Consider the following 20,571-nt stretch of genomic DNA (forward strand, 5'->3'; position numbering starts at 1 on the left):
GGTAAATTGAACCGCAACTGTAGATTTCCCGAATTAGTCTGTACATACCTTTAAAGATCGACTCTGTACAGACGCTGATGAATAGCCTCTAGATCAGTGTAGGAAATGTGTATTTATATATTTATGTCTGTATATCTGTATTTGTTTTGTATACTCTAAGCCAACACATTAACATTCCGATTATCCACCAAACCAAATAAATAATCTACACACACGTATGGCATCTAAATGGCCTCAATGTCCTTGAGGGTCTGAGCCTTCTGGTCGTGGTCCACAGTGAAAAGAATCTCGGCCATGTGCGAGGCAAAGTGTGTCTTGTCCAGCTTGTAGACGACATACTTCTCGGGGAACGAGGTGCCCTCCTCGTGGTTGTACACCAGGATCACCGGATCGTTCTGCTGGGCGAGCTTGCGCGTGACCAAGTAGGCCAAGCCGTAGATGGCCTTTCGGAAGACGTTCCTGCGGTGCCCAACTAGGCATTTGGAGCGGAACGGGAGCATAGTCACATTGTGGTACATCGAAACGTAGTCCTCGGCGGAGCGCATGTGGCTGACGAAGAGGATGGGAGCCTGCGGCCGGAAGTGGGCGATCTTCTGCACCATCCGGGTGGTGACCCCGATCACGACGATCGACACCGCACGGATCTCCAGGGAGGCGGTGGCCACGGCCCGCGCCAGGCTGTCCGCTCCCGTGTGGGAGCGATCACAGTAGGGAGTGACTGCCAGCGCCTGGGGACAGATCTGCTGGAAGATGGCGCTCTGCAGGAAGCGGAAGTAGCCGGTCACTTTCGGCTGGGGAGACCAGGAGACCACGTACTTGTCCGGATAGAAGAACGTGTAGTAGTAGTGCGCCGGGTCCACCCGGAGCTTCTGCTCGTCTATCAGCCGCGGATCGAAGATGATGGGCTTCTTCGAGGCGTGGGCCAGCTGCATGAAGCACTCGGCGTCGGGACAGAGGTGCATGATGTCCGGCATGATCGCCGGCTCGGCCAGTTCCACCAGAAAGCCATCGTAGCGTTTGGTGGCCCAGTTCAGCTCCCCCTTGCATCCCCGGATCTCGTTGAGAACCACTCTGGCGTACAGCCGCATGCCATCGCAGTGCATGACGGCCATCGCGTGCTCCAAGTCATCGAGGTACTGCGAGGTGCCCACAATGTGCGACACCACCACGTTCAGGCCCACCTCGCGGGCGAAGGTCAGGTCCTCCAGCTCCTCGTACGAGATCCGGAAGCGGCGGCACCTGGCCGGGAACAGCACGGGCATGTGGGCGAACAGCACTCCGCCCCGGGCCACACAGCACTTGAGGTGGTCCGCGTGGACGCTCCGCACCATCAGCTGGATCTCCTCGCCAACCAGGATGAAGTCGAACTGCTGCACATCGGGAATCAGGAAGCGAGCGTTCACATAGACCACATCCTCGTTGCACCGGTCGGAGTAGTCCCGATCCACGGACAAGACTATCTGCTTGCCCTGCTCCAGGTCGACGGACGTCTTGCCATCCTGGCGGAACTGGGTGCTGAAGCCGCCGGTGAACTGGTGGCGCGGCGATAGCTTTGCCATGACCGAGGACGCCACCGGGAAGCCCAGCTCCTTGGACACACTAATCTCCGCCTCACGCAGCTTCACGATCAGGCTCTGGTTGTCGTGCTGGGTGCCCACGGAAAGATCGATCAGAAAGCAGCGGACTCCGTTTACTGAAAGTCAAGGGGAAATTTATTCTAATCGGTTTAAACATTTAAAATTTAACAATATTAACACGTAAAAGATAACACTACACAACAGGTCTATGGTCTTACAACATAAATTACAAATTTAACAAGATTTGTCAGATAATTGTGTTTGGTATCTTAAGCGACAGCAAACTGGATGTTCTACACACATGTAAATTATTGAAATGCATTTATTTTCTTTGTATTTTTAAAAGCCACATCAAATGGCTTAGGAATAGAGGCGAACTCGTCTGTCTACTTTAAAACCTCTTACATTAGTTTTACTTAAAAATGTGTTATGTAAATCTAAGAAAAGGCATCTAAGATATTTAATTGAACAGTACCCACTCTGAAGACGTCTTCAATTTATTTATTTAGTTTATTTAAAAATACCAGGCGTAAAAAGGAAAGCTATTGATAAAAATAAGCTTTTGTGCAACACTTTTTCAAAGAAATTCGCAACTTTAAAACAGTGGGATATACTTTTTTAGGGATTTACTTTATACAGAATTCGGTTAAAAAACTTTTGGTTAACTTCGGTTTTGTACAAATGCCTACATATTTCTATTGTGAAATGTAAAAAATAATTTCGGCAAGCCAAAGCTTTTAAGATTAAGCTGCAAAATCAATAGTTTGATCTTCCAAACTTACGTAGACAACTTTTGAGTTCTTGTTCGCAGTTCAACATCGCCGTAAGTTCGATACATTTGCTGTTTTCGTTTGGATCGGGAGCCTGTGGAGTGGTTAATACCTGGAAGCCTTTGAAGTAGCCATGCCAGCGATCCTCCTCAAAAGGTAATAGGCACAGGTCCTCGCTTAGATCCTCGAAATCGACATCCTCCTCGGAGACTTCGTCGGATTTCTTGTTGACCTCCGAGATGAGGGAATACTTTGAGCGGAGGACCTGCATGTCGCTTCCGGCCCGATAAATGCTGCCGTCGTCATCCTGACCCAAAAGGTGGAAGAAGGTGTTCCGCCGCTGCATATGTTCCAGTTTCTCCTTGGCCTTCTGCAGCTTTTCCATGTCCACAGCGATGATTCGCAGCCGGCTGAACATAGTGCCCACTATCGACTCAATGGTCGAAGCCGGCTCCTCGGGAGTGTGGTGGTCAAGTTCGCTCATCGCTGGATGATATATAAAATTTAGGAAACGATTAAACAACAGTGTGATTGTCAAATTTGATAAAGAAACTGTGATTTTGCTTTCGGTATTACTCCCATTCGGGTTCGGCTTTTCTTTTAAAGTTTAATGGAAAATAAGGTGTCCGCTTCATAAGAATCATACATTTACGGATTCAAATCGAAAGAACTTTATTTGATTTGAATCTAAAAATAGGTGTGTCATAATTGGCCTTTTAAAGATTGAGAAAAATCATTTTTTTGGATGTCGAAAAAAGAATTTTTGTATTTTACCACACTTGACCTGACGTGGTTTGGTTATATATAGACGAATTAAACAATGAAAAACTTAATCGGAAATCTAGCACAAACATTCACTTAGGCAAGTTTTTGTCTCAAAGAAAAGGGTAACTTTCCGCTGAAAATACTTTGTATTTTTGTTATCTAGTTTACAAACAAGAAGAAACTTAGTTTTTAAGTCCATAATCAATTATAATTTAAGTCGTTCCTGATTATATATATGTTTATGCCTTTAAATAATTGTTTCGAGAGTCTACATTATTAATTTCAAGAAAATGTTTAAAAAATGAAAATGTGTTAAAATTATTACTTTGAGTAACTCTGCTTGCGGACTTTGGAATACAAATAAAATGTATTTAACTCGTTCAAATGTTACCTATAACGACAAAAGATTTAACCAAAATTTAATTAGATCAACCAAAAATCATTACTTCTCAAAGTAATATAGAAGAACACTTTAAAAGAACAAAAGTTGACCTATACTACATTAAGATTATGTAAACATGAGAAAGTTATGTTTTTTTATCAAGCATGTCAAAGTTAAAAGTTCAAAACCATTTATCTAGCTGTTATTCGCAAAATCTCGGTCACAGTAAACTTTTACATATTTTAGCAGGAATTAAATATTCAAACTCAAATACCGTAGGTGAAATTGGGTGTACTGCATTTCTTCTCTTATTTATTTCTCTAAGTAATTTTGACGAAAGCTGTAAAATCAGCAGATTATTTTGAACCTATATGAGGATGTTATAGCAGGCATGCACAAGTTCAGCTATAAAATTACATAATTTTTCTTAGCTGCAGCTAGTTAGCCGCATTAAAAACCCAACCAAATCGACCTCCTCCGAACTCATTCGTTTGTTTATAGTTTTCCCTGCCCTTTTGCCACCCATGCATTTCCACATTTTACTCAACAATTTTACTTTTTTTCTTTTCATAAATTCTCCAGCGATTAAAGAAACCGCAATTCGAAGCGCAGGTAACTTTAGTTTTTTGTTGCCGCTGCTGCTTCTCATTTTTGTTTATTTCCGTAATTTATTTGCCTGTTTTGCCCGAAGGCGAAAATGTTAAATTTAGCATCAAGCGTCAAGTGAAATGTTTACAATGTGAGAGAAAGTTAAATGGAAAATCAGGGGGGGGCGGCATTTGTTCGGAAAACGGGGAGCCCTAACTAAGCGTTTTAGAACTATTCGGAATCTTGTTTCAACGCAGGCCCAGCACTTGAGCACCCCGAGTTCCGCCCAAGGAAAAAGGGAAAACATAAACATCCAGGAATGTTTAGAGAATAAAAATGTTCATATTCGCTGCTCTCCTGTTTTTTTTTTTTTTTTTGTGTATTGTGTATTTTCCCCCTTTGTTGTTTATTTTCACCCCGCCAACTGATAGATACACCGGCCGACTAAGACCACGACTACGACACGGAGTGGGGATCCGGGCTGGAAGACTGGGTGTGGCTGCGGCTGCGACGGCGGCTGCGGCCATGTTTAGGCTAAACAGCCGACCCGATCATCGAGTTGTGAAAAGTGTAGAATTCTCGCCGCTCGACTGCAAAAACAGCTTGAACTTTGACGCCGAACTGCACTCATCGATTCGTTTCCCCCCATTCTTTTTGTCCGATTTTAGACACGGATTTCTCTATGCCATTGGGCGTGGGTTGGTGGGGTGAGTGGGTGGAATGGGTGGAATTGGGTGGAGTGGGTGGTGGGGCTGCCCATCTGCTGCCATTGAGCAGCAGCATAAATTGCCTGGCTCCTTGGCTCGCGATCGGATGGTTCGGATCGTTCCTCTGCACTTGAGAGCAGCCATTCATCGCGCGCACGCTCCCTCTCTTTTCAATCACCCAGCCCCCTCTCTTTCTTTTCGAACAGCGCCATCTCGCTCCCTCTCGCCCATTCATTTCGTGAAAAGAATTTTCTAAATGTCTTTGAGTTTTCAAAATTTTGGAGCGTAGGTGCAGTGCGTCGCGAAGCGTCAGCGTGTACGGTTCGCTTTCAAGATTTCAATACATTCCACAAGCGATCGGAAAACCACACAGTAATAAAAGGAAAGTCCTCCCACCTGGGCACCTGGAGAAACAAAAAAAAACTCGCCAAAATTCCATAAAATATATATATGTATTAAAACAGATCTTAATTGTGCCGAGTGCTGCCAAGTGGTGTTCTGAGAACAGGATCCGTTTCAAAGACTTTGTACGGAAGTGGGCGTTTTTCGGCCCCTGTTGCCAAGTCCCCAGATAAACCACACCCACACAAAAACACACACCACACACACACACACAGTGACGATAATTTTTCATCTTTCCAATATCCCACTCGACTGGCAAAATATTCGCTTTTGCCTTTTGGCTAAAAATATTTAAAAATCCAAAAGTCCACTCGTGTCGGTGGCGGCCGCTTCAACCTACTACGGCCGCCTGTTTTTCATAATTTTCGGTTTTATTTATTTTTCCTATACATACCCACACGTCCGCACATATTCCGCTCTGGCTGTCTGTCTTTTTTGTTTTCCGACTGCCGAAAGTTTTGCGCTTTTTGCACTGCTCGGCATTCATTTGGCATGTCGTCGTTTTTGTTTATCCCGGCCCCGTCGATTTCCCGGCTTTCCCGGCTTCCCGGCTTTCCCAGTCGCCACCCTTGGCCGTGCATTTTCCTGCCGAATTTCCCCCAAATTTTCGCGGCCTTTGTCTCCGCACGGATTTCGGAGTAGGTGGATGCCGCTCCTAATTGCCAGCCCCGTGAAACAAATCACAACTTAATGGCCAGCCTCCGACCGAGTGGTTTACAACTTCCTTGCCCAGATATCTTTATAACTATAGCATATATGTGCGCACACATATATAGTAGTATAGTAGTTGGCATCGGAAGACAGCTGTGTGCATTGGCAGATGCCATCAGCATCAGCATCATCATCGTCGTCGTCGTCGTCGTCGTCGTCGTAGTCCATCCCGTCCATTGCGTATGTGGGGGAAGTCCATAAAAAAAAGAAACCAAACCAGCACACAGTTATAAAAATAAAACTATTTTTGAATGGCCCATGCATATAGACGCTCGATCATTAGACAGCAGCGCTGATCAGCAGCAGCCGCCTCTTGGCACAGTTTTCCAGAGCAGCGCACAGATTGGTCCATAAATCAATCGAACCAAATTAAATTAATTCAATTTCTAAACAAGCAAAAACACAAGAACCAATCTCATCACGGTGCCATGTGTTCAAATCGGTATGTGTTGGGCGGACTAAAAGTGTATACATAAATTCTAGTCGATTTGTCTTTTTCCGCTTACTGGCGTTTCATTTCAAAAACGACAGGAAAGGGAAAAAGGCGTATTTACTAAGAGTTTGACCATCAATTTGCATGCAATCAAGCTATTGACATCCATGTAAGTATGTTTCCATTGTCTTATTTGCGAATGTTTTTGAGGACACATTTTTACTGGCCAATCAAAGTCAAGCGTTTCAACATTGTATTGGTCATCATTAAAATCAAAAGTATACAATTTGAAATAAGTTTAAGGTAAAAAATACTTAGTTACCTTTGTATATACTTTGATACATGAAAAAATATAAATTGGGGCAAAGCTAATTTAGTGCCTTTATTTTATCATATAGAAAGATAAAGGAAATTGGAAAAACCGAAAAGAAAAAAGCCAACACCCAATGAGTAATTCCCTAAAATTTCCATGTCATCAAATACTTGCTCCTCTAGTTTCACACGAAAATTTTCAAATCAAGAAACAAGCAAATTTTGATTTAAATTTTTCAATTGCTCAGAATATAATCTGTAATTCCAATTTCGATTAATATTGAATTATATCACAGACCAACAAAGAAATATAAATACGAACAATACTTGCCAGATTCCCCGGTACGTGAAATTTAACAAATTGCTTCTCCCGCCGCGAGCAGATCCAATTCAGATCCAAATCGGGGCATTCTTCGGCATTGCTGTAGCATTTCAAATGAAACGAAAATTAAATGTAAAATTTATTGTTGCATAAACAAAATGCCAAGAATCCGACCGCATCCAAATCGAACGATGCGTATGTGGCACCTTTAAGTACTTCGCCCCTGCCCGCGAGTGTTCCGCCCACTTCATCCACATCCACATCCCGATCCCCATTTCCATTCCCATTCCCATTTCCACTCCCATTCCCATCCCATTGGCCCCCAACATCTTCATCTGACCGGCTGCTATGTGGAACGCATATAATATGGACGGCTGGAGAGGATGGAGAGTTTAGTGCTGCCTCATGCCCAGTGGCCAAAAATAACATCAATGAGGGCAAACGCGGCGACGGACGCCGTGTGTTTGCTTTGTTTATAGTTTTCGTGTAAACAATTGCGAACGGAAAAACCGATTTCCCTGCCATGTTCACGTTCGAGAAAAATCGAATCTGGAAACTGCCCAAAAAGTAGAGAACCAATGCTACTTGCTGATGAAGTCGAACGAAAGAGCGTAAAGAATAGTGGCCAGGGCAACCACATCAATCCTTTTAATAGTCATTGCATTCTACAAAATAAAAGAATAGCTCACTGATAGAAAACAAACTGAAATCGGAGAAAAAGGCATAAAGTTCATAGGAAAGCATGTTTTATTTCAGGAATTAACTACTTATTTATCTTAACTTTACATACTTTCTTAAGGTTTCATTGCCAAATTTTAAATGTTTTGGAAGTTATAAAGAAAAATCGATATTACTGACCGAAAACTTTAATACACTTTTATTCCCTTAGACAATTAAAAACTGAACTTAACAAAAAATGCGTGGTAAAATGGTAGTCCAGAATGTAGAAGGCATGTTCCAGTTTCAAAACATTTAGAATAAATTTCGTTTCTTACTTCTTTAAATGTTGCGATGCTGGAGATGAGCAATAAGACCCTGGACATAAATTAAGAATCTCAAATTGCAGGCCGAGATTCGAAATTGCAATGGGAGATGGAAGATGGGCCTGGGTAAGAAGCTTGCTCTTTAATTAATTCTTAGAACGGGTTTCAAGTAAATACCCGCGAATTCGCAATGTACATATTGTGTGTATGTAAGTGAGTGTCTGGATAATGTCCGATAACCGGTAAACAAGGCGACCAGCAACTCCGATTCCATTTCATTTTTGGCAATATAAAGAGCTGTCTTCGCTGACTCAGAGTCAAATCAAAGTCAGCTTCCCATCCAGACAGCAGCATGTTCAAGATTGTGAGTATCGCCGCATCGAGAGATGACTAGTCCACGGATTACCCCATACCCAAATCATGTTGCCAGGTCATCATCTCTTTGGCTCTTTGCCTGGCCGTTGTATTGAGTGCTCCGGTGGACCATGTGACCTCCACCACCCAGCCACCGGTGGCCATTCTGGAGTCATCCCACGAGAAGCACGAGGATGGCTCCTACAACTTCTCCTACCTCGGCGAGGATGGCACCCACCGGAGGGAGGAGGCGGTGGTCAGGAACCAGGGCACTGAGAACGAGTACCTCGAGATCAGCGGCTCGTACTCCTACTTTGATGCGAACGGAATGGAGGTGACCGTCACCTACAAGGCGGATGATCATGGATTTGTGCCCGAGGGCGGTGCCATCCTGCCCCAGATTTCTCTGGCCGCCAAACAGGTTAGCGAGCTGGTGTCCCAGCCAGATCTTGACTATGTTAAGCCCCCTAAGGTTTAATAAACAACAATTTAATTGACAACATGGAACTTAATTTTGGTGGTATGATGATTATAGGACGACAGCTTGTGAAAGTCATATTTTTGCTTTTGTCATTTTGTAATGGTCCAATCTGTGCAGACTTTGTTCGTAAATACACTCTGGACGAATACGTATACATCGGCTAAAGCATTTTTGGTTAGGATATAAATGTGTTCAATAAATAAAATTAAGTTGCTGGAAAAGGTGAAAAAAAATTGCCAAAAGCCAAGGCAACGCAGAATCTCGCTTCTGCCTTCAAAGTGAAAACACTGCTTGTTAAATTTTACTTTCTTCATTTAATGCAGAAACAATTTCAACTACAAAATAATAGCTAGAGGACCGCCGGATCGGCCGTCCTTGGGTTCGTAAAGGTTAACAGTGCGCTGAACAAATTGAAAGTACAAAAATACAACTAGAGATGAGGAGCGGGACGTTGGGATCGGGCTGGGGAATTATTATAATACATAAAAGCTCAAAGATTAAATTAAAAACAATGCAATAAATAAGAATTGGATTCTGTCGAGGAAGTGGGCGTGGCTCCTTCACTTTTTGACGGGCGTGGCCGGGGGCGATCGATAGGAGTTGACCAGGCCACCGCCCGAATTGGGCTTGCGGGTCTTCAAACGGTTCTGGAGCGTCTGCAGCAATCCGGCGAGCACATCGTGGTTGGGTATCTTCTTGGCGAAGAGCAGCCGCTTCACGGAGTCGTCGTAGGTGAGCAGGGCCACCATGTTCTGGAGCAGGAAGCACTGGCAGTACTCCAGCAGGCGATTGGCATTGTATACCTGGAAAACGAAAGCCATTAAGGATATCCACCATTCAGTAAACACACAACTCGCAGTCCCACCTTGGCGTGAATGTACATGGCCACCACGTTGTCCACGTCCACCATTTCCGAGCACCGTGCCTCCGTGTAGCGCAGCAGTCCCTCCAGCTGGAAGAAACTGGCCGCGGCCATCAGCTCGAGCACATCGCCGTGGGCCACGTCCAAGGAGCTGCAGCCGCCGCAGTAGAGGAACTGCATCACCAGCTGGAAGATGTGGTAGCGGATGTCGTTGATCTGGACCGTGGGCGTGGAGCTGGCCTCGCTTAGTTTCGAGCTCAGCATGCTCTGGAAGCGCGGCGATGCCGTCACCAGGACGATCTTGTGTCCGTAGAAGATCTTGCCCTCCACCCTGAAAAGGACATTTGCGTAAGTAATACATTTTATACTGGCACAATATTACTAGGTGGTATGCAAGGTAAATAAAGTTTCAGTTCAGTTTTTCTTTCTTTGTCAATTTTTATTGCTTAAATAATTTGTCATTTATTTGCGATAAAGATGTTTTATATTACATATATAAATATGTTACTTAAGAAAGAAACCCAGGATGAATTTCGGATGTAACTGAAGTTATTTAAAAACTGATATCCATTTAGTTATTTTTAATATGAAAATATTTAAAAATTGTTTAATTATTCGGTTTATTTTTTTTCAGATTTCAGTTTAATATCTGAAAATTTCATTTAAATTTAAACCATATTTAACTCAACTATTTTAAGTTTAATATTTTCCACATTAATTTAAATTTGTAATATTAAATCATGTAATTTAAGTATGCATTATATTTAATATTATAATTTCATACTAAATTTGTAAATATGGAATTTTTACTATTCCATTTATTTATCAGTGAATCTACCACAAAAACTTTTATTACTGTGGATGACCAATTTGCGTTAATCATAATTTAAATAAATGATCATTTAGTGGATCTGGGTTGTTTAAATTTACGAAACGCATTTATCAAAGGATAAACGGGGTTAGAAGGCAAAAAATTACTAACCATTACCTATCTAACCCTTAATTATAATTTAAAAAGCAATAATTGGATTCGGTAGGTATCGGAAAAGGCGCCAACACTCACCTGAAAGTCACATCGCTCAGCTCCGGATTGTTTACGAACTTGGGATCGATGCGGGATCCCTGGACGGGCTGCATCGGCGGCTGTTCCTTCAACGGGGGCAGGGTCTCCCACCCGAAGCAGGTGGCGAAGATGTCCGCGAGCAGGAGGGTGGTGCCCTCGTTCTTGTTCCGGAAAATGTTGAACAGCAGGGGCAGGCACTCGCTGACGAACTGGGCACTGTAATCGTCGGGACACACCTGCAGGAAGTCCTGGAGCAACTGATCTATAACCGCGTCCAGTCGCAAATCGTGGGCAGCCGACAGGGCGTGCATCCAGCAGTGCAGAGTCCACGGAACACCCAATTTCCGAAGCTCAATGGTTATATCTGTATCCGAGTACACAAAAATTGTTTTACTCTGTTAAATAACAAATCTTTTCTCAGCATCCAAATAAACGTGGAGTCCGCGTAAACAAAACTCCCACAACAGTTCGCCAACGTACATATCTGGTTTTAATTATATTTTGACTAATTTAAAGACATTCTTAAACCGATCAAATGAATTAGAAAATCATTAAATACAGCTTGAATCACTCAATCGGTCATTGCTTTGTGTTTAATTTGAATTGCAAATGGTCGTGCAAATTACTTTTCGGTTTTGATAATCTTTTTACCAAAATATATTTACATGATATAGGCGAATATTTTTGTACTTGTTTGCATTGCTCTTCTGTAGAGAGTGTTATTACTATAAGTTATTTATTGAACCCGTTACTCGTTGAGTAAAAAGGTATGTTGTAATCTTTGAAAAGTATATAACAGGCAAAGGGACCCTATAAATATATATATTCTTGATCAGGATCAATAGACGAGTCGATCTAGTTATGTCCGTCTGTCTATCTGAGGAGCTATAGGATCTATAGATTTGTGATCTATAGGATCTACACTGGTAAATACAACTTAAATAAATTTAAGCCACATTTAACTCAAATAAAATGCATTTAAATCAAATAAAAACCAGTTCAAATCTAAAACTTAAAATTAATTAAAATTTTTAATATTAAATCATTTAATTGAATATGCATTCTATTTAATATTATGAATTCATATTTAATTTTAATATTTAATATACCATTTTAAATTCAATCATCAGATATTTATTTTTACTATTCAATGCCAATAACTATCGACTATAACATAAATAAAAAAAATTATTCAAATCGACCTATTAGAAGTTATAAACCTAAATATTAATTTTCGGCAGATGGTGCCACCAAAACTCCGATTATTTTCTGGGTGTATATTTATTTTGATATTGTTAAGCTAAGTAACGGGTATCAGAAAGAAGTTTCCTTCTTGTTTATTTCATAGAAACCGGAAACCTAATTTTATATTTTTTGATGATTGAATACAACTTAGGAGTTTAAAAATTTCAAGGGAATGGGACCATATTTTGAAATTTTGTTTAGAAATGATTTTGGACCATTTGTTTTTTTAAAGCTACACCTACCCAGATGATTGTTTTCGGCACTGTGGTACATGGCCTCCTGGAGTCGCTTGATCTGCGTCTTGTTGAGCAGCGGGAGCAAGTCCTCGCTGTTTCCGCTGTTACTGGCATTGCTTGGGCCACCGGCTCCTCCTGGTCCGCCTCCAGCCCGCACTCCGCCCACATCGCCCTCGGCCAGCATCTCCTCCAGCGAGAGCACGTCCCTGGTGCCCGGGGAAACGGGGTGGGTGAGCAGTTTGCGCAGACATGACCGATGTCCGTGGGCAGCCGCCACGGAGATGGCGCAAAAGCAGCCCTTCTGCGCGGATCCTGCGAAGCACAGAGAGTCCTTCTGTTGCGTGGACAAGAAGGCATTGGCCCCGTGGGCCAGCAGCAGGGCCACGATCTCCAGGTTGCCCGTGCCCGCAGCCAGCTGCAGCGGGGTCAGGGTGCACTTCTCCTCGCTGCTCCGGGCCCCGCCCTCGACCTTGCCGCCCCTCTCCAGTAGGATCCTCAGGGCCACGTAGTTGGCCCTGCTGGCGGCGAAGCTCAGGGCCGTCCAGTGCTGCGTGTCCGGCTGGATGGCCGGGTGGCCGGCGCTCCCGGCGGGCGGCACCTCCACGTTCGGGTCGCATCCGGCGTCCAGGAGCGCGTGCAGCGCCACCTCGTCGTTCCGGATGCTGGCGATCATCAGGGCGGTCAGTCCGGCGCTGTTCTGGGTGTCGTACCGCGTCGTGGGCGGCAGCAGCTGGGCGGCCTGGGCCAACAGTTCAGCCCGTCCAGTCAAAAGAAGCTGTGGGGGAAAGTAGAATGAAGTGTTTTCAATAAGGTTGTATTTTTAATTCCACACGCTGCAGTTGGGGCACTCATTAAAAAGCTTAATTTTTTTCAATAAAGTTAACAATCCGAAACCAATTAAGTTATTCAAACTGGGTTAACTTCATCCACCTGCTCACAAGCTCCATTTTTTTATCTGAATTGAAGTTCTCGCTTTCACATCCATTTCTTTGTTAATATCATAAAGAGTAGTGTAGTACTCAATTTTGAAATGAATGTTTATATTTTTTGTTGTAAAATTTAATAGTTAGATTACGCATTTAATTTTATTTAAATCGGAAAACGATATAATATAGCTGCCATACGAACAAACAAAAAAAAGTAATCCATATAGTATATAAGAATTAAATGTTTAACAACTCTGTAATTTAAAAATGTTTGTGAAAATTGTTAGTTCTTAAGTATTAAATTTAATGTAATAAGTAATTTTTAGTCAATAATAATAAGCCGACTCTTGCAGCGCTAGGATATTAAATTAATAAAATTAAATAAATTAAATTATGCAATGCTGCAAGGGTATATAAACATCGACTTGCCGAATTATGCTTCCTTTCTTGTTTTTTCTTAAAAACTCTTCTCTGTTCAACTGCGACTAGTGACCTAATTATAAGTTATGCTTAACTAGTAGCACTTTTGCCCTATAAAAACGCCATACCAACCTTAAAGGCCACTCCGATGGTGGCTCGTCTGCCCAGCTCGGAGGTGTCCTCTCCGATTCCGATCCCGATGCCGCTGACCACCGGCGAGCTGCAGCTGCTGCTGCCCGTTCCCGTGCCCGTGGAACTGGACGCGGGTGCATGGGCATTGGTGAAGTGCGTCTTCTTGGTGGGCAGCTCCTCGTCATGGGCCACTGGCCGGATGGGGCAAGTCCACTCCGGGCAGCAGCAGCCGGGCCTGCCTGCATCACGTCGTCCTTGTCGATCATCAGGGCATTGCGGTGCTCGGCGTGGGCGGCGGCCACCCTCAGCCACTCGGCCAGCGGAGGCAGCACCACGTAGGCCCGCTCGTAGCACAGCTCCTGGACATGGTGCCCTGCAGAGGAGGATGGTGCTGCCCCCGGAGGAGCTGGCTGGGCCTGGCCCGAGCTGCAGCCCGAGGCGGCCAGCAGTTCCGTGTGCTCCAGCTGGGAGCAGCGCATGAAGTAGAAGAGGGCCGCCAAGGCGGATCCGGAGAGGGCGGCGGCCAGCTGGAACTCCTGCTGGGTGCGCAGGGCCTTCTCCTTTAGCTCACGCACACTGCCCACGCAGGTGGCCAGCGAGGAGGCACTGGCCCACCTGGGCAGGGCCAGGGCTCCGCTGGCCACCCGGCCCGCGTTCAGGTGGGCGAACGGTTGCAGCAGACCCCACACGTCGCCCGATCCGGCTATGCTCTGGTCCAGGGCGGCTGCCGTGCTACCAGTTGCACTGCAGGGCAATCTCCTCCAGCAGATTCTCGATGCCCGCGCACAGGTAGACGGCCGCGTACTCGTGGATGAACTTGCCCAGCCTGGCGTCCGTCATCCAGCGGTAGAAGCGGCCCACGGACAGCTGGAGGCCCGCCCGGGCGGACTTGCTCTGCTTGAGGGCACTCTCGCCGGGCACCGCGAACATGGCGGCGGACCTGAGGCACGCCTTCGTGCAGGAGTCCGCCAGCGCGGAGCTGAGCACCACCCGCAGGGCTCCGGCCACCTCCTGCTTGGAGCAGAGGCCCACTCCGGCGGAGAACCGCTGGATCTCACGGGCGATCCTCACCAGCGCCCGCTGCAGCAGGTAGCCCAGCCGGGACACGGCCTCCACGGCCAGGTGCTCGGCCTGCTGCTGGCAGCGTCCGTTCCGCAGCACCCGCAGGATGCACGGCTGGCTCCAGGGCGGGTGCTGCAGCTCCACCAGCCGGTTGTGCGAGTCCACCCACACGAACTCGTCGGCACTGGTGCTGGTCACCACCGTCTCCAGCGAGGAGTACCTGCCCAGGCGGCGCGCGGGCTCCGAGCTCTCCGAGCCGGCGCTCAGGCTGCTGTAGGTGCTGCTGCTCGTCTGGGAGCGCAGCGTGAGCATGGCCAGCTTGATGTCCTCCAGTCCGGTGCCGCTCCAGGGAGCCTTTCCGGCCGGCATGATGCCGCGATGGCGCCGCGACCGGGTGCTCCTGTTGGTCACGCCCGCCGCCAGCCGATCCTCGGGCAGCGGGCCCAGGGTCATCCCGCCCGCCGGCGAGGAGCTGTGGCCCCCCGTGTCCGACATGCTGGCGTGTCCGGAGCTGCGGTTCTCGTCCGACGAGCTGTGGCACTCCTGCACCCGCTGCAGCGCCCGGAACTGGTCGTGCTGGTGCGTCCTGGCCGGCGTGGCCTGGCCCGCCGTGGTGGGAATCCCCAAGGTGGGTCGGCTGGGCGAGACCTGGCTCTGGCCGAGGCTTCCGCTCAGCTGTGGTGGCTGCGACTTCACCGGAGTGCTCTGCACGGTCAGGCGCGCAGGACCCGCCACCGCACGCTGGGGGACCAGAGCCTTCGAGGCGGACACGGCCGACGGCATCTTGCCGGACGGGGTCACCTGGCCGCCGCTGGACGAGGTCACCAGCTTGGGCGGCATCCCCTTGCTCGGCTGCTGGGCCAGCTCCTTGAAGACCCGAGGCGCCGGAGTGGCCATGGCCACCGCCAGTCCCTTTTGCGGCGTCAGCGAAGTTGGGTGCTGCTGGTGGGGTGGCGACTGCATCTGCGGCGGCGGCACTGGGGGCAGGCCCGTGATCTGGCTGGGAGCCGGGTGCTGGCCAAAGTTGGGCGGCATGTTGCCAGTGGGCCTGGAAGAAAATAAAACAGATGTTAATATTCCATTATTTTGTGGTACTGATTTAATGGATGGATTCCTGATCACCCTTCAAAAATCTGTTAGCATATGTTTGTTGCTCAATTTGTATCCTTATTTTGTTGAGAGTTAAATGTAGTTCTCAGAGCCAAATGCGTGCTAATTTCACCTCTGCAAACTACAAGAAGTGCATTTTACTCGAAACCATGTCTAAAACCTAAAGTACATTTTACAGCATCAATGAATGATCCGCTTACAATATAAGCAACAGTAGCGGACAAAGAAATCCGGACAGGCAAAAAAATTGTCTTTATTGTTTCAAGAAAGTTTTTATTGAACAAATTTAATTAATGTATTTCCTAACAAAAAAAACTCTTTTTTAGATGCAATTGATTATTTTTTTAGAAAAACTTAAACAATTAAAATGATTTATATTGTTAGAAAACTGAGGAAATCGAATAAATTTTTTTTTATTTTTAAAGTAGGTTTGAAATTATTTAAAAAGCTAACTTTAGCGCATTTAATTTCAATTTTTGTCAAAATAAATTGGCAAGTAATTATTATTTTTTATTTTTATAGTAATAATTGAAAATAAAAGTTATGATTATATGTTTTATATAAAAATTTAAATTTAATAATTTTTTTAGATATTTATTATTTAAATTAGTTTTAATAATTAAAAAAATTTTAAAACAAATATTTAAAAGTTACATTTTTATTTCTTAATTTTTTTAGTAACAAATATAATTGCTACGGTTCCTTGGACTAATTAATTTCTAGACTTTAATTTCCCAAAATCGTTGCAATTTGAAATCAAATATTTGTAGACCCAAAAGTGTAAATTAAGTAAGTCGACTTTTAAAATATATATGTTCTGTTTTCCTAGCTATGTTCAGCTAAACTGACGACCAAGTAAATAATATTAAGAGAATTTATGTTTAATACCTGTCAAACTTATTATTTTTCCATTCAAAATTAAAAATATAAATTAAACCCAATTGTGACTTAGATTTGACCCATTTTCAGCTCCACAAATGATGTAAGTCGTTAAAGTTTCTCAGAAACAAAAGAATTCCAGTCAAAATAACAAAAGCTTTGACTAACGGATAGCTAAGGAAGATGTCACACTGCCGCTAATCTTAGTTCACACAAACTTGACTATCTTCTAGTTACTCGCGAGCCGAACTTGAAAGCAGTGGCACCTAATTAAAGTGGCCGCAGTCAGAGACAGCGAAAAAAACAAAGCAAAGACCGTACTAAGTCTTACTAGCTTGTCTCCGAAACCTTGGTAAACTATTGAAAATACCCCAAAGTGAAAAAGGCTTAGCTAAAAAGACCAATCTTATAAGGCGATTGCCATTTTCAAAGATTAAAACTCCTTAACAATATAATGAAAGAATATTAATTCTTTTTAAGAACGAATATAATACTTCAAAATGTACGAAAACAGCCAAGTAAGAGTATACAAAAATTGTATTTTTAAGAATGACTTGATCTTAGTATCTACTGTTCGTTCTCACATTTCTTTGCACCTTTATATTATCTTCTTCTAACTGGGTTGGCCAACACCAAATACAAAGCGATATTAAAAGCCAGTTACGATTTTTCATTTGCATGCGAAAAAGTTAGTTGTCTCTGGCATCTTTTTATTCTTTTTGGACATTGTTATCATTCAGATTTTGCCCATCCCTTTGACAGTCTATGCGGTAACTTGATCTTTGATTGACCCAAATTTTAAATGTTGAGATAGCTTGACGTATCTTTTATTCTTTTTCTTGACAATATATCTTAAATACCTTTAATTTAGATCTTTAAGCTTGAACGAGGTTCTGTGCTTTATACGATTTATGAGAGGAGTTTTGAATATCTATGCAGTGCTGTTATTATGATCTAATTCTGAACTTGAAACTTGATTAGCTGTTGTTGACGAACAATGACCCCTGGCTTTTTATTTATTTAAATTTGTTGTATCTGGCATACCGAATTGAACCAATCCAACGAAAATACAGGGAATCTTTAATGTGAATGTTTTTCTCCAAGGAAAGGTAATAATATTGTATAGGACTATCAATATTAAAGAAGCTCATTTAACTGCGAGAACTTAAATTTTAGGGCAAATGTTTATGATCTTTGTCTTAATATAATGAGCTATAAAATCAAACATCTTCTCTAATGGGGAGCATTAAACACGACAAATTAAGTTTGAAGCTTGATATTGTAGGTTTTCTATTTTTTTTATAAATTTCCTGATTTGGAGCTTTCACAGTGAAAATTTTAGTCTAAATTTCGATGACTTAGGTGCTTAATACAATAAAAACTAATATGTTTTTTATGTTAAACCATTTTTTTAATCAAATATGAGTAAGGAGCTTGGCTATGAAGTTTTAATCGTATAAATTGGTTTAACGCTGTTTTTCGCCCTAAAACGTTTGTTATATTTCCTGTGAATTGGTACTCCTATTTTATCATAATCTTTCATTTTTATTTTCACATTTTACACTCAGAGTAAAATATCCTACAAAAACCCACAGTTTTACTGATATTTGTTTGAATATATCCTTCAAAAACTAATAGATTTTTAATCAACTTTATCTAATAACATTTTTTTCCAATTAATTCTCAAAAATGAAACTTTAACTTCGTAATTTAATAGCAATTTAGTGAGTAGGGGTCATTTTTGACATCTTCCCGACCTGGATTCGATTTTCTTGTCGTTATTGCTTCTCCCATTTAATCCCAAATCGCGTTCCTTTCCCTTTTGCCAATCAAATGCCACCCAGTTCTACGCGCAGAAGAAATCCCTTTTGCCCCGACTTTCACAAAAGAATTGCAGCAGTACCATTTAAATAGAAATGGAAAATAAAATAATGGAAAATGGAAAATGGGATTGAGGAAATAAGCAATGGCGGCGTATGATCTGAAGAGTTCGCAGTACCGTTTCGCGGCCCTGCGCCACTCCTGAACGTAGCTCCAGTCGCACGAATCCGTCTCCGCCTCATCTTGGCCAGGGTCGTCGTCGCTGTCATCATCCTCATTGGCATCGTCATTATCATTATCACCGGCGGCCGCATCGGATTTCGATGGGCCCACCACGGCCAGAGTGGGTTTCGCCACCGTTTCCACCAGCGCACTGGCTCGCCGGTAATTGCCTTCAATTCTGATATTAATTACGCCGTTCTGCACGCTCTCAATGTAGGGCGGCAGTTCGTCATCCGCTGGCGGGGTTGTCTGTGTCTCCGTCTCCGTTCCCGTCCCCGTCTCCGGTTGCTCCGCAATCGTCGCCTCCGTTGGCCGCCCCTCCAGTTCTCCACTGGTCTTGAGTTTCTGGGACATCTCCTGCAGCAGCTGCGAGTGGAGCTCCTTGGGCGATGGCAGCGGCGACTGCTGACCACGGCTGATGGAATCGCCAAAGTAGATGACCACCTTGTGGTTGGGCTTCTTCGCCCGCGAGGTGCTCTGCCGTGGCCCAGTCGGGCAGCTCCTCGATGGGCGTGGGCGAGGGCGTTTGCGGGGGGCGTGGCACCGGCATCTGCTGCGCCAACATCTCACTGTTCCTCAGCGACTGCGGCTGAAGTTCTTGAGGGAGATGCCCCTGCGACGCAGTATGAAGTTGTCATTCAACATCCTGCTGAACAATGTGGGGGCGGAAGGGGCCGCCTTCTTGCCACTGGGCTTGTATCCCCGCAATTCGCGACACAGGCTGCAGGTGCAATCTTTGGTGCAGTACATGTTTCTACTCCTAATTTGGCTTTGGTTTCATTATTTGAATGGGATTTAAGGACACTTTTTTGGATTGGGAATAAATATTTGGTTCCTTTTTTACTGGAACACAAATATCCCTTGTAATTAATTTGTATTATTTAAACTTTTTGGATTATTTATTTATTTTTTTTAATTTGTTTTCCTTTTTTGTGGAAATGATTTTAATATTTATTTTATTAATTGGAGAACTCCATTTGAATACGTTTTTGGATTGTTTTAGCAATTGCGGTTTTTCTTCCTTAAGCAGTTTATTATTATTAAGATGGTTAGTTAAACTATTCCAAAATAGTTAGATATTTCTAAAATTTCTGGAGTACAATCATCAGCTGTTTCGCTTAGATTCATGTTTTCCATTTCACCGTCGCACTGGTGTAATGATGGCAATTATGCAAATTATAAACTGTCGTAGTTGTGTTGTGTTGTGCTGTGTTCAACCAGCCGCGGCCGAAACTCCAAAAGTCGAACGCCCGAAAACTGGACCCTGGACCCGCCGAATATCCAAAACTCGCGATACCGTTCGCTCTCGGCTGGAACTGAAGCTCGACTGAAGTGGAAGCGCGGCTTGGCTCTGAGCCACAGTGGTTGCGTCGACGTCGACGTCGACGTCAACGGCGCTGCCCAGTCATTGTCGGCTGCGATATCTGTTTTTCCTCATTTTCACAGCGCGTTTCGGGCCTGAGCCCAGGGCCTTTGGGCTCCATGCCCGGCCACCTTGCACGGATGGTCTTCGGTTCCGTCGGCTCTGTCGGCTTGGGTAATTTTTCCATTTGCTTCTCAGCTGTGTGACCAAAACAATGGGGCTACAACAACGACAGCCGCCAGCGGCGGCAGAAACAACAACAGCAGGCAGCTTTTCAGTTTGAGGGCTCACTTTGTCCGCCGTGCGATGTACCTCTTGTAGAGCAATATCAGTGAGTTTTCTTTTTCATTTTTCTCGCTTGCCAGTTGTTGCCGCGGTGATTTTCAAAAAGTCACTGTGATAGGCGGCAGTGATGCTCAGCAGGGGCCATTGTGGAAAGGGAA

At 44.4% G+C, this 20,571-nt stretch overlaps 3 protein-coding genes across 3 annotated transcripts; 1 reads left to right on the forward strand and 2 right to left on the reverse strand.

Annotated features, from left to right (window-relative positions):
- Positions 1-217: 217 nt before the first annotated feature.
- LOC128259694 (uncharacterized) lies at positions 218-3,002 on the reverse strand. The gene is made up of 2 exons (XM_052992230.1): positions 2,360-3,002; positions 218-1,693 (listed from the first exon to the last, which is right to left on the reverse strand). Exons 1-2 carry the CDS (start codon positions 2,829-2,831, stop codon positions 225-227), a joined length of 1,941 nt encoding a protein of 646 aa, XP_052848190.1. The 5' UTR covers positions 2,832-3,002; the 3' UTR covers positions 218-224.
- Positions 3,003-8,161: 5,159 nt separating this feature from the next.
- LOC128259711 (endocuticle structural glycoprotein ABD-5) lies at positions 8,162-8,806 on the forward strand. Its single transcript, XM_052992259.1, has 2 exons — positions 8,162-8,316; positions 8,383-8,806. Exons 1-2 carry the CDS (start codon positions 8,305-8,307, stop codon positions 8,782-8,784), a joined length of 414 nt encoding a protein of 137 aa, XP_052848219.1. The 5' UTR covers positions 8,162-8,304; the 3' UTR covers positions 8,785-8,806.
- A 272-nt stretch (positions 8,807-9,078) lies between these two features.
- LOC128259710 (ankyrin repeat and BTB/POZ domain-containing protein 2) lies at positions 9,079-20,287 on the reverse strand. Its single transcript, XM_052992258.1, is given in 11 exon segments — positions 9,079-9,590; positions 9,653-9,980; positions 10,713-11,076; positions 12,200-12,968; positions 13,672-13,878; positions 13,880-13,906; positions 13,908-14,408; positions 14,410-15,781; positions 18,722-19,245; positions 19,247-19,356; positions 19,359-20,287. Coding segments are annotated over 11 exon segments (4,602 nt in total). The 5' UTR covers positions 19,516-20,287; the 3' UTR covers positions 9,079-9,347.
- Between the last annotated feature and the right edge of the window lie 284 nt (positions 20,288-20,571).

Source organism: Drosophila gunungcola (assembly GCF_025200985.1).
Source record: "Drosophila gunungcola strain Sukarami chromosome 3L unlocalized genomic scaffold, Dgunungcola_SK_2 000009F, whole genome shotgun sequence".
In the NCBI taxonomy this organism is placed as follows: domain Eukaryota; kingdom Metazoa; phylum Arthropoda; class Insecta; order Diptera; family Drosophilidae; genus Drosophila; species Drosophila gunungcola.

Bases quoted from the DNA above. Each gene is read 5' to 3' on its own strand.
- LOC128259694 (XM_052992230.1), bottom strand. From the start codon at position 2,831: ATGAGCGAACTTGACCACCACACTCCCGAGGAGCCGGCTTCGACCATT. The intron at 1,694-2,359 runs GTAAGTTTGGAA...CTTGACTTTCAG, and splicing joins AGAACTCAAAAGTTGTCTAC to TAAACGGAGTCCGCTGCTTT.